Consider the following 14,032-nt stretch of genomic DNA (forward strand, 5'->3'; position numbering starts at 1 on the left):
GAGAAGACATAAAAATATTTCAGCCCTGCAGGAGGAGGGGACAGAGACGATGTGGGATGGCCAAAATCTACAATTCAAAGTCTAGTATTTGCCTAGTGAAAAAAGCACACAGGCATGTGAATCATGAGACATGAGTTGTAACCTAGGCTCTTGCACTTGCCTGCTGTGTGACCTTGGATGAGTCACTTAATTGCATTGTGTCTCAGTTTCCTCATCTATAAAATGAGCGTGAAATATCTGTTCTCCCTCCCAATTTAACACTGAGCCCCATGTGGGCCAGTGACCCTAGCAGTTAGTACAGTGCTTGGCGTAGAGTATGCTCTTTTAACAAATACCGCAGTTATTGCAATTGTCAACCACAAATATGAGTGATTTTTTTTTCCTCCTGTCGCTTCTTGCACGGGGGAAAGAGAAGCATCAGAGCAAAGCTTACCCAGCATGCTGGCGGAGTCACTCTCACTTCCTCTTTAGTGCTCTTTCCTCCCCGCCCCTGCCCCTCTTTTATCCTGCAGTTGCTGTGAGTCTGCATATGACTCAGGTCTCTGTCCTGGGCAGCAGCTGTGATTTTCATGCATATACCTCACCTCCACTCTTCACCAAAGATGCCAGGATGAAAACACCATCTTTGCCCATCTTTGCTTTGATTTCATCAGTGCTATTCTGGACCTGTTGGATTGCTGACCAACGGAAGCTCTGCTTGGAGGTATGCAAACTTTTGCCTTTCCTGAAATGGCTTGGATTCCCTGGGTGGGAACTTCTGAGCCTCCCACCTTGCAACACTGTTTGTGCCATTTACAGTCTCTTTATTTAACTTAAAAGTCCATTAATTAAGCAATAGCATTTATTGAGCGCCTCCTGTTTGCACAGTACTGTACTAAGAGTTACGGAGAAAGCAGTATCACTAGTAGAAATAATCTCTTGCCCTAGAGGAGTTTATGGTTTCTCCTTTTGCCTAGTGATGCTTCTTTAACATTAATCAGCACTCTCCCCTTTCCTTAGCCTCACTCCTCTAGCAGTGTAACCTCACATATTTTACTTCTCTAATACCAACTTCCTCACGTCCCTCATTCTCACCTCACCCACAGTCGGCCCCTTCCTCATGTCCTTCACTCTGTCTGGATTGCCTTTCCCCTGTGGATCTGACTGATCAGGATTCTCCCTATCTTTAAAATCTTCCTGAAACTGTATCTCCTCCAGAAGCCTTCCCTGATTAACCTCTCATCCCTCCGCACTCCATTTTCTCTCCTTACTGCTTTACCTCTGCACTTAGTCCTTCCGCCTCTAAGTACTCAGGTACTTCATCACCCCAACTACAAAAGCACTTATGCCCACATCCTTATACTAGGTTGCTTCCTTAACCTATAATTGATTTTATTGTTTGACTCACTTTTTAGATTATCAGCTCCTCGAGGCCAGGGATCATGTCTGTCAACCGTATTGTACTTTCCTAAGTACTTAGTATAGTGCTTTGCACACAGTACTCAATAAATACCAGAACATGATCAATTGATTTTTTAAAATTGTATAATTGGCTGATCATCTTGAAAATAGCAAAAGCAGCATTATCTTGTGGATTTGCTGCCTGAAATTATTTCATTCGCATGGATCAATAGTCGAGATCACTGATCGCTCAATCAGGATGAGTTTGTTTCTTCTTCCCCGGGAGATGCCGTGTTGTATATAATCCGGGGAAATGTCAGTAGCAATACATTAGCTGATCTTGGCTACTGCACTAGAACACAAAAGGAAAGGCAGTCTCCCAGGGATCAAAAGCCATTGTTCAGGTGCTTTAGGAGCTGCAAGTGAGCATCTGACCCTGCACTTAGCAACCACTGGGAGCATGGTGTAATGGAAAGAGCATTGTCCTTGGAGTCAGAGGACCTGGTTTATAATTCTGGTTCTGCCTCTTGTCTGCTTTGTGACCTTGGGTAAATCACTCAACCTCTCTGTGCCCCAGTTTCCTCAATAGTGAAATGGGGATTCAAAACTTGTTCTCCCTCCTACTTAGACTGTGAGCCTCATGTGGGACAGGGACTGTGTCTGAGCTGATTAATTTGTATCTACTCCAGTGCATGGCACATAATAAAAGCTTACTAATTACCATAAATAACATGAAATAATAGATTTACAAGCACTGACATTCTGAGCTGTCTTCCTTCTATTTCTGAATCTGTTCTGCAGCTTTTACCATGCTGTTAGTTCAGTCAACCTTCTCCTCATCAAATATTATGGACCCGAGTTTTAAAACCTGGGAAAATGGTGCTAACATACAGTATATAAGATCAGAAGATTCGAGTCTGAGGACCTGGGTTCTAATCTCATTTCTGCCTCTTGTCTGCTGTGTGATCTTGGGCAAGTCATTTACCTTCCCTGTGCCTCAGTTAACTCTTCTGTAAAATTGGGATTAAGACTGAGTCCCATGGGGGACATGGACTGTGTCCAACCTGATTCACTTATATCTACCCCAGCACTTAGTATAGTCCCGAGCACATAATAAGCACTTAACAAATACCATAGATCCACTGTCAAATGCTTTGAGAAGCATTGTGATGGTTTCCTTTCATGTCATTCATCTTCATACTTATGGATGTATATCATCCAACCCCTCCCCGTACATCTATCCTTCCCTGCGATAAACTATTATGAATTGTTCGCCCATGAGTTTATCCAAATCCTCTTGAAACACCTCATATTTTTATATTTCCTATGGTAATGAATCTCTTAAGCTTCCCACCCACTGAATGAAGAAATGCTTCCTTTTGTTTGTCTTGAGCAAATAGATGTCCCCTAGTCCTACTGGTGAGGGATTTGGTGGATAACATTTCTGTTTGCTCTGTCCGCTCCATTCATGACTCTAATATTTTTATGTCATCTTTGAAAAATAAGCCCATCTGTAGATATTTTCAAACCGTCATTTTCTGCAGTTCTAAATCTATCTTTAGATTTAGATAAATAGAGAAATAGGGTGTCCAAGAGGAAAGAGCCTGGGCTTGGGACTCAGAGGACCTGGGCTCTAATTCCAGCTCTGCCATTTGTCTGTGTGTCACCTTGGGTAAGTCACAACTTCTCAGTGCCTCAGTTTCCTTTTCTGCAAAATGGGAATTAAATGCTACTCTCTCCTACCTAGACTGTGAGCCCTATGTGGGACAGGAACTGTGCCCAACGTGATTAACTTGCATCTACCCCAGTACTCAGTACAGGTTTGGATTATATTCAGTCTTTGGCATATAAGACCTTTATTAATTATTATAGACAGATGTAATAATGTTGGTATTTGTTAAGCACTTACTGTGTGCAGAGCACTATACTAAGTGCTTGGAATGTACAAATTGGTAGCAGATAGAGACAGTCCCTACCCTTTGACGGGCTTACAGTCTAATCAGGGGAGATAGACAGACAAGAACAATGGTAATAAATAGAGTCAAGCAGAAGAACATCTCATTAAAACAATAGCAAATAATTAGAATAAGGGTGATGTACATCTCATTAAACAAAATAAATAGGGTGATGAAGATATATACAGTTGATCGATGAGTACAGTGCTGAGGGGATGGGACGGGAGAGTGGGAGGAGCAGAGGGAAAGGGGGGACAAGAGGGTTTAGCTGTGGAGAGGTGAAGTGGGGGGTAGAGGGAGCAGGGGGAAAAGGGGAACTCAGGCTGGGAAGGCCTCTTGGAGGAGGTGAGCTTTAAGTAGGGTTTGGAAGAGGGGAAGAGAATTAGTTTGGTGGAGGTGAAGAGGGAGGGAATTCCAGGACTGCCGGAGGACGTGGCCCGGGGGTCGACGGCAGGATAGGCGAGACCGAGGGACGGTGAGGAGGTGGGCGGCAGAGGAGTGGAGCGTGCAGGGTGGGCAGTAGAAAGACAGAAGGGAGGAGAGGTAGGAAGGGGCAAGGTGATGGAGAGCCTTGAAGCCTAGAGTGAGAAGTTTTTGTTTTGTGCGGAAGTTGATAGGCAACCACTGGAGATTTTTAAGAAGGGGAGTGACATTTCCAGAGCGTTTCTGCAGGAAGATGAGCCGGGCAGCAGAGTGAAGAATAGACTGGAGCGGGGCGAGAGAGGAGGAAGGGAGATCAGAGAGAAGGCTGACACAGTAGTCTAGCCAGGATATTATGAGAGCCTGTAGCAGTAAGGTAGCCATTTGGGTGGAGAGGAAAGGACGGATCTTGGCGATATTATAAAGGTGAAACCGGCTGGTCTTGGTAACGGATTGGAAGTGTGGGGTGAACGAGAGATACGAGTCAAGGATGACACCGAGATTGCGGGCCTGAGAGACGGGAAGGATGGTCATACCATCCACGGCGATAGGGAAGTCAGGGAGAGGACCGGGCTTGGGAGGGAAGATGAGGAGCTCAGTTTTGGTCATGTTGAGTTTTAGGTGGCGGGCAGACATCCAAGTAGAGACGTCCTGGAGGCAGGAGGAGATGCGAGCCTGAAGGGAGGGGGAGAGGACAGGGGCAGAGATGTAGATCTGTGTGTCATCTGCATAGAGATGGTAGTAGAAGCTGTGAGAGCAGATGAGCTCACCAAGGGAGTGAGTGTAAATGGAGAACAGAGAACAGAAGAGCAGAACAGAAGAGAAGAACTGTTCTGAGCACTGGGGGAGATACAGGGTAATCAGGTTGTCCCTTGTGAGGGTCACAATCTTAATCCCCATTTTCCAAATGAGGTAAATGAGGCACAGAGAAATTAAGTGACTTGCCCACAGTCGCAGAGCTGCCAAGTGGCAGAGCCAGGATTTGAACCCCTGACCTCTGCCTCCCAAGCCCGGGCTCTTGCCACTGAGCCACGCTGCTTCTCGCAGTCTGTTGACTACTGTCAGACCTTGAGCCTGAAACTTTGTTCCTCCATCCATAGTACCTCATTGCTTTGAATGAATTTCTCATGTTCCTTGCCATTTATGTAGTAGTAGTAGCAGCAGTGTAATGCACTGTTCTAGACTTTTGGGAAATACAGAATAATGAAGTGGCAGATTCCTTCCCCACAAGAAGTTTACACTACAATAGGAGAGACAAATATAAAAAATATGATTTAAAAAACTGAATATACATATATACATGAGTGTTAAAGAGGGAGTAACTAAGTACATGAATGCTGCGGATCATGGTGTGTGTGTGTGTGTGTGTGTGTGTGTGTGTGTACACACACAGATCTGTAGACATATAGATCAACCTCTTCAACATCACTAAAATCTATCCTTTCCTCTCAATCCAGACTGATATGTTAATCCAAGCACTTTTCCTATCCTGCCTTGACTACTGTATCAGCCTCCTTGCTGGCCTCCTTGTCTCTGTCTCTCCCCAGTGCAGTCCATACTTCACTCTATAGCCCAGATCATTTTTCTACAAAAATGTTCAATCCATGTTTCCCCACTCCTCAAGAACCTGCAGGAGTATCGAACAGAAACTCTTTACCATTGTCTTTAAAACACTCAATCAACTTGCCCTATCCCACTTCACCTCACTACTCTCTTACTACAACCCAGCCCACACACTTCATTCCTCTAATGCCCACCTACTCGCTGTACCTCAGTCTCATCTATCTTGCCACCAACCTCTTGCCCACATCCTCCCTCTGGCCTGGAACATCCTCCCTCCTTATATCTGACAGACAGTTACTCTCTCCACCTTCATATCCTTATTGAAAGTTGAAGGCAAATCTCTTTCAGGAAGCCTTCCCTGACTAAGCCCGCTTTTCCCCCACTCCCTACTGCATCACCTTGACTTGCTCCCTTTATTCATCCCCCTTTCCAGCCCCACAGCACTTACGTCTATATCCACAATTTATTCATTTATATTAATGTCCGTCTCCCCCTCTAGACTGTAACTCAGTGTGGGTGGGGTATGTGTCTGTTATGTTGTTATATTGTACTCTTCCAAGTGCTTAGTACAGTGCTCTGCACACAGTGCTGAATAAATACGATCGATTGATATCTCAATCGATCGTATTTATTGCCAAGAGTTTCCAAGAGTAAATATGCCCAGATTTTCCATTTCCCAGGTTTACATCTTCCCTGGAAATGGGTTGGTTGACCTTTCAGCTTCAATGGGTCTAACAGCCTAAGAACAATAGTAGTCGTAGTAGTATAATAGATCCTGTTTTCATCGTAGTAGTAATGGCATTAATTGAGCACTCACTGGATACAAATGGAGCTTACACTCATATGTGAGACAGAAATATTTACAAAAAGAGTAAGCAAAATAATTGAATGTACAGTTGATTATGCATGTATACATAAATGCTGTGGAATAATAATAACAATGTTAAGTACACATAAGGTTCCAAGCATAGAGGTAGATATAAAGTAATAATAATAATAATGTTGGTATTTGTTAAGCACTTACTATGTGCCGAGCACTGTTCTAAGCGCTGGGGTAGACACAGGGGAATCAGGTTGTCCCACGTGGGGCTCACAGTCTTAATCCCCATTTTACAGATGAGGTAACTGAGGCACCAAGAAGTTAAGTGACTTGCCCAAAGTCACACAGCTGACAAGTGGTAGAGCCGGGGTTCGAACCCATGACCTCTGACTCCAAAGCCCGTGCTCTTTCCAGTGAGCCACGCTGCTTCTCTGTAATCAGATCAGGTACAGTCTCTCTTCCAGAGGGAACTTGCAATCTAAGAGGTAGAGGAAGCAGATATTGTATCCCTATTTTATGGATGAGGAAACAGTCACAGAGAGATTAAAGATCATTGAGGTCAGGGAAAGTTTCTACCAAATCGGTTTTATTGTAGTTAGTTGTAAAATGTCAGATGTATTTATTTGAGCATTTACCGTGTGCACAGCACTGTACTAAGGACTTGGGAGAGTACAATTTAACAATAAAACAGACACATTCCCTGCCCACAATGAGCTTACATACTCTCTGAAGCACTCTGCATAGTCCTTTGCACAAAGTAAATGTTCAGTAAATACCATTGATTAAGTGACTTGCATTAGGTCATGCTAAGAGCCAGGAGCAGAACAGGGATTAAGGTTCACATTTCCTGATGACCAGTCCCATGCTGTTTCTACTAGATCATGCTGCTTTCCTATCTCCAACCTCCAACCTGATAGAAAAATAATAATGTTGGTAAAATGTTGGAAATGTTGGAAAAATCATATGTTCCCTCCCACATAATCCACAATGACCCATAGGTAACCAAAGGGGAAAAGCCCTGGATCTGTGATCTGGGATGTGGATTTAGTGAAGAGATGGTGGAGACAGACACAAGAATGAAACACATTTCAAAACTTCCACTCCCTGGTTGGCCTCATGGAAAGAGCATGGATGTAGGAATAAGACAACCTGGGTCCTAATCTGCCACTTGATATCTATGACCTTGGGCAAGTCACTTAATTTTTTCTGTGCCTCATTGTCCTCACCTGTAAAATGGGGATTATACCTGTTCTCCCTCCTATTCTTAGACTGAGACTCCCATTTAAGACAGGAACTGTGCCTGACCTGATTATCTTGTATCTGCCCTAGTGTTTAAGAAGTCATTTGGCACTTAGTAAATGCTTAGCATACCACCATTATTCACTATTGTATAGTCTGGCAAAGTTGCACTAATAGGTTGGTGTGTAGGGAGAAGGAGAGGGACATTGTGATGTGCAGAACATTGTTGTGGGTAGTGAGGTACGGCTGCTTATCTCTGGATTGGGTCTGTGACTCTTACAGGTTGTTGCTAACATTACATACCAATGCATGGAACTGGATCTCTCTGAAGTCCCTGCTGAGATCCCATCTTCGGCTCAGAACCTCGACCTGAGCTTCAACCCACTGGGAACATTGGTTCCAAAGGGCTTCTCAATGCTCCCTGACCTGAGGATGCTGGACCTAACCAGGTAACACCTCCTTAAATCTCCCTAGCTAGGAGAGCCTAGCTAGAAAGGCAGAGTACATGTCCAAATGTTGGAGGGCTTGGAAGGACCCAATCTTCTTCATTTGCCCTTCTTTTCTAGTCAGCTTCTTATGGATACATGAAGACCAATTCTTCCAAAGAACAAGGGCTGACCCTTCTAAGTGCAGCTGAGAACAGTGATACAGGGGTGGGATCCAGTTTGGGAGGAGCTCCGTTGAACCCGATTCTCCCATTCCCCACCCTCCTCCCTCCACTGAGGATGCAGTCCAAGACATTGACCTTCTATTCTTCCAGCCCCCAATAATGATAATTTTGATATTTTTCAGTGCTTACTTTGTGTCAAGCACTGTACTAAGTGCTGGGGTGGTGCCAAGCAAATAGGGTTAGGCACAGTCCCTGTCCCACATGGGTTTTATGGTCTTTATGGTCTTAATCCCCATTTTAAAGATGAGAGAACTGAGGCTCAGGGAAGTGAAACATCTTGCCCAAGGTCACACAGCAGGCAAGTAGCAGAGATGAGATTAGAACCCAGGTTCTTCTGACTTCCAAGCCCGTGCTTTATCCACTAGGCTACACTGCTTCTCAGGAAAGAGGGATCATGCTCATTTGACTCAAAAGCGGGTCTGGAAATTCCTGGAAAAAGACATACTACATGAACATCAGATATAGCCACACTTAGGGAAGCTCATTATGTTCCACAAAGTGAGACTGGCTGAAAGGGGGAGCCTCTCAGATTCTAAGGGCAGGGATAAGTTTGAGGACATTGCACTCAATAGATTTTCAAGTGGGAGACAATGCAGGGAAGGGCCCCCAACCTGAGGACAGAAGAAACCAGTGATGAATTAGATAATCACTGTTTAACCCTGCAGAACACTATGCCTTCTAACTATTAAGATGGGGCAGGAAAAGTTGGGCAGAGATTCTGCCTGCCAGTCACAACCCAATCTTCCCAGGAGGACAATTACCAACCACTCACCAAGAAACAGGAATGATTTGGGCAAGGAGAGCTGTAAAAGATGCCAGGAAGAGGCAGCAAGAGAATGTGGGCTGGTAAACGTTGATGTTCATAAACAAGGTGTTCAACAGCCATACATCCCTTTCTAGGAAAGGAGAGACCCTCCAACCTCTTCCTCTCCCTGACCATTGTTCTGAAATGCTCCCCAGAGATCCAACATTCTAGGCTGTGATGCTGAGCTATATCGGTTCAAATACCTGTTTCCCTTGGGTTCAAGAGTGTTGCCTTTGATTTACATATGTGCCCGGTGTGATAATACCATGTTTATCTGAGACGCTGGTGTTATAATACAGTGTCTGTGCATGCACCTGGCTGGAACGAGCCTGTGTCTGTGTCAAGCCTGCTTGGCTTGATCACTCTGCCTGTGCACATCCCCCAGCTAACATGTCTACCAAAGCAGCTGTGCTGAAAGTAACATTTCTGGGTGGTTCCCCAGCAGTGATTGTTCTTCATCTGAGTCCTTTTTGCTTCCAGATGTCAAATTCAGGTGATTGAAGATGATGCTTTCCGAGGTCTATGCAATCTGTCCACCTTGATTCTGACTGGCAATCCTGTGCAAAGATTAGGAGCAAGCGCCTTCTCTGGGCTGAAGATGTTACAGAAGCTGGTTGCGGTGGAGATGCAGGTGGTATCTCTGGAGGATCTGCCCCTGGGACATCTGACTGCCCTTCGGGAGCTGAATTTGGGCCATAATTTCATCAGATCTTCCAAACTACCCTCGTATTTTGCTCACCTGGTCTCCTTGCAGTATTTGAACCTGTACAAAAATAAGATCTCAATGATATTGTTAGAAGACCTGAATGTTTTGAAACAAAGACAGCAGCCTCTTCTCACCTTAGTTCTGTCCTTGAATAATATCCTGAATATTGAACTAGGCTCCTTTGAGGGGCTTCATCTCCAAGCACTGGAGATGCGAGGTTGTTTTAATGATGTGAATGTCACAAAGACTTGTATCAATGCACTGGCTGGTTTGCAAGTCCATCAACTTGTCCTTGGAGACTTTAGAGAAAATCATAATGACATGCCTGAGGACTTTGGTGTCTTTGATGGGTTGTGCAAGGTGGACATTGAGGAGTTTAGGATTGTTTACTATAAGGGCTTAATCTATAATACCAACATTTTTTCCAACTGCCTGCTGAATGTTTCTGTTCTTAGGGTGGTGTCCACATCTTTAAATGAGGTAGCCAACCTCCCAGCGGCTACCAGATGGCAAACCCTACATTTCAATAGGTGTGGATTTTCAGAGGTACCCGCTAAGTCACTTAGACCTCTCACCCAGCTTAAGGAGCTCCAGATCACTGAGAATGATGAACTCAAGGAATTTGAGCAGGATTTTTGTCTGCCCAATCTTGAATCCCTGGATCTCAGTCGAAACCGTCTTAATTTCAAGAGCTGCTGTTCTGAAACGCTGTTTGGCACTCCAAGATTGAAGCACTTGAACCTGAGCTTCAACTTTCATATCGACATAACGGTAAACTTTATGGGGCTGGTGGAGTTGCAGTACCTGGATCTGCAGCATTCAAAGTTGAATGGCCCTGGCCATTTTTCTGCCTTTGTCTTGCTTACAAAACTCATCTACCTTGATATTTCCTACACCAATACGCACATTGACTCTGCAGGCACCTTCTATGGCTTGGAAAGCCTCCAAGTACTCAAAATGGCAGGTAACACCTTCCATAACAGGTTCCTAAAGGATAACTTCAGAAATGTGACTCGCCTGCTTTATCTGGACATTTCCAATTGCCAGTTGGAACAGGTGTCCCATCAGGCTTTTACTTCTCTCCATCAGCTGCAAGAATTGAATATTAGTCACAACAAGCTCCTCACATTTCCAGTCGCCTGTGCCCCACTCCAGTCCCTCAAGGTCCTGGATTGCAGTTTCAATCTCATAGCAGCACCTGAAGAAGAAGCCCTGAGAAGTTTATCACAGACTCTGGTTCGCTTGGATCTTTCCCAGAATCCTTTGGACTGCTTTTGTGACCATCTGGGGTTTCTGCAGTGGGTCAAAGACCATAGAAAGCAGTTATGGAAGCCTGAGCGAATGACCTGTGCCAGACCATCCGATCTAGCAAACACCTTAGTCCTGGATTTTAAGCCCTCTGTCTGTGAAGTCAAAAGGATCCTGATGTGGGTCTCTGTTGTTGGGGTGTTGGCTATAGCTTTCATTGTGGTCTTGGTTTATAAATTCTATTTCCATCTCATGCTCCTTTCAGGTTGCAAAAGATATGGCCCAGGAGGGAACACCTACGATGCTTTTGTCATCTACTCCAGCCAGGATGAGGAGTGGGTGAGGAACGAGCTAGTGAAGAATCTTGAAGAAGGGGTGCCTCCATTCCAGCTGTGCCTTCATTATAGAGACTTTATGCCAGGGGTGGCGATCACCTCCAACATCATCCAGGAAGGGTTTCACAAGAGCCGGAAAGTCATCGTGGTTGTCTCCAAGCACTTCATGGAGAGCCGGTGGTGCAGCTTTGAGTTCGAGATTGCTCAGACTTGGCAGTTCCTCGAGAGTCAGGCTGGCATCATCCTTATTGTCCTGCAGAAAGTGGACAAGTCTCAGCTTCAGCGGCGGATGGGGCTGTCTCGTTATCTCCACAGGAACACTTACCTGGAGTGGGAGGACAATAAGATCAGTCGACACATCTTCTGGAGGCGGCTCAGAAATGCCCTCCTGGACGGCAGTGTGCCCAGTGGAATCAGGGAAAAAGTAGGGACCTAATGGCAGCTGCAGAAAGAGAGGAACAACTCATGGAGATCCTTCTCCTCCATTTAAGGCTCCATTTTTTTTCCATCACTGTCTGTGCCCCAATTTACTGTCTTTTACCAATCCCCTGACTGAAATTTCTGCCTCCCATTGTCAAATTCAACCACCTGACAACTCTGGGAAATTTGAATTGGGGCTGGTGCTCCTCCCAAGTTCTCCAAGGCTGAATGGCTGCATTAGACATGTGTTCCCCAGTGGTTAGGCCTGGGAATGAGATTTTACAGCTATGTGGAGGAATTGGGAAGTATACACTGGGCAACAGCTTGCCCTGGGACACCTAGGGCTCCCTGCAAGGACCCTAGCCATTAGAAGGTGCAGTTTGCATACTGGGCTGCCCATCAAATTCCTTTCTGGGCTAGGCTAGCTGTTTGTCCAGGTTTCAGCTAGTTTATGCCCTGTTTGGTATTGGGATATCATTATCATGAATAGTATTCATTCATTCATTCATTCAATAGTATTTATTGAGCACATACTATGTGCACAGCACTGTACTAAGCGCTTGGAATGTGCAAATCGGCAACAGATAGAGACAGTCCCTGCCCTTTGACAGGCTTACAGTCTAATTGGGGGAGACAGAAATGTAGTATTGTCCTCATTTGTTAAGCGCTTATTATGTGTCAAAGCACTGATCTAAGTGCTGAGCTCTGTTCTAAGTGCTGAGAGACATGGTGGAGGCAGTAAAGGGATGGTCAGTATTCCTGAGTCCTGATACCACCTGTCAGCCAGTTAGTCAATCCTATTTGAGTGCTTAATGTGTGCAGAGTACTGAACTAAGTGCTTGGGAGTATGCAGTGTAACAATATTACAAGCACATTCCCTGCCCATAATGAGCTTACAGTCTGAGAGGGAGACAAACATTAAAATAATTACAATTATAGATATGTATATAAGTGCTGTGGGATTGGGAGGGGGGTTGAGTAAAGGAAGCAAGTCAGAGTGACGCAGAAGGGTTCCACCTCTGAGATCATGGCAGTGAGAAGCAGCACTGGAGGGTGGCAGAGCCAGTCAGAGGCAGCAGCATTACTTCTGGGATGGAGAAAGGGAAAATAACTGCTCACTTCCTCCCAGCCCCTCCCCAAAGTGAGGAGGAGTTGTGGAGGAGGGTCTCAGCTAGCTTGTATCTATGGATGCTGAGGACCAAATAATTATAGTGTTTATTAAGCTCTTACTTTGTGCTTCACATTGGAGTACAAGGTATTCAAAGCAGAGTCCAACCCTGTCCTACATAGAACTCCCAATCTAAGAATTCCCCTCTGCCCATCTTTGTCATGTGTCACAGACTGTAATTTCAAATCTTTGAGTAATAAGTTATCACTACCAGTGCTCCAGTTATGCTTATTTTAATGTATGCATGAGCTTTAATTTGAGGACAGAGACTGTTGACTGCTCTGCACCAATTCTGTAGGTTGGAGGAATCAATGAATCAATTACTGGTATTTGCTGAGTTTTTAATGGTACTTGTTAATAATAATAAATGATGGTATTTGTTAAGCACTTACTATGTGCAAAGCACTGTTCTAAGCGCTGGGGGGATACAAGGTGATCAGGTTGTCCCGTGTGGGGCTCACAGTTTTAATCCCCATTTTACAGATGAGGGAACTGAGGCACAGAGAAGTGAATTGATTTGCCCAAAGTCACACAGCTGACAAGTGACGGAGCTGGGATTAGAACCCATGACCTCTGACTCCCAAGCCCAGGCTCTTTCCACTGAGCCTGTGTACCAGGCACTGTTCTAAGTGCTGGGATAGGTACAAGGTAATCAGATATGACACAGTCCCAGTCCCACATGGGGCTCACAGTCTTAATCCCCATTTTACAGATGAGGGAAATGAGGCACAGAGAAGTGACGTGACTTACCCAAGGTCCCACAGCAGAAAAGTGGAAGACCCAGGATATTGAGCACTTTACTAAGTGTACTTGGGAATATAAAGCAGAGTGGGTAGATAAATTCCCTGCCCACAAGGAGCTTACATTCGAAAGGGACAGGATAATAACTGTGGTATTTATTAAGCACTAGAGTAGATATAAGATTATCAACTCAATTGCAATCTGTAAGCTACCTAGAGCTCACAGTCTTGGAGCTAACATCCCCATTCTACAGATGAGGAAAATGAAGCACTTAATGGTTAAAGGACTTGCCCATGACCACACAGTAGGCCAGAGCTGGGATAACATAGATCTGTTTGACCTCCAGTCCCATGCTCTTTCCACTAGGTCACACTGTGTACCGGGGCTTGAAGGAAAATATTGAGGACTGGGAACAGGGCATAATGGAGATTTTTCTCAATGAAAAATAGTTTAGTAGATATGCATTCTAATTAGTCAAATTGTGCTTTCAAGAAATTGTACCTATCCTCAAGTTCAGTTGTATGTGTGGCATGTGTGATGTCTCAAATCAATAGCTTTCCAT

At 44.8% G+C, this 14,032-nt stretch overlaps 1 protein-coding gene across 1 annotated transcript; it reads left to right on the forward strand.

The window, feature by feature from the left end:
- Positions 1–411: 411 nt before the first annotated feature.
- On the forward strand, positions 412–12,116 carry TLR4 (toll like receptor 4). Its single transcript, XM_029062102.2, has 3 exons — positions 412–703; positions 7,660–7,826; positions 9,333–12,116. The coding sequence occupies exons 1-3, from the start codon at positions 530–532 to the stop codon at positions 11,575–11,577; spliced, it is 2,586 nt and encodes an 861-aa protein (XP_028917935.1). The 5' UTR covers positions 412–529; the 3' UTR covers positions 11,578–12,116.
- Positions 12,117–14,032: the final 1,916 nt, after the last annotated feature.

This window comes from Ornithorhynchus anatinus, chromosome 4 (assembly GCF_004115215.2).
Source record: "Ornithorhynchus anatinus isolate Pmale09 chromosome 4, mOrnAna1.pri.v4, whole genome shotgun sequence".
NCBI lineage: Eukaryota > Metazoa > Chordata > Mammalia > Monotremata > Ornithorhynchidae > Ornithorhynchus > Ornithorhynchus anatinus.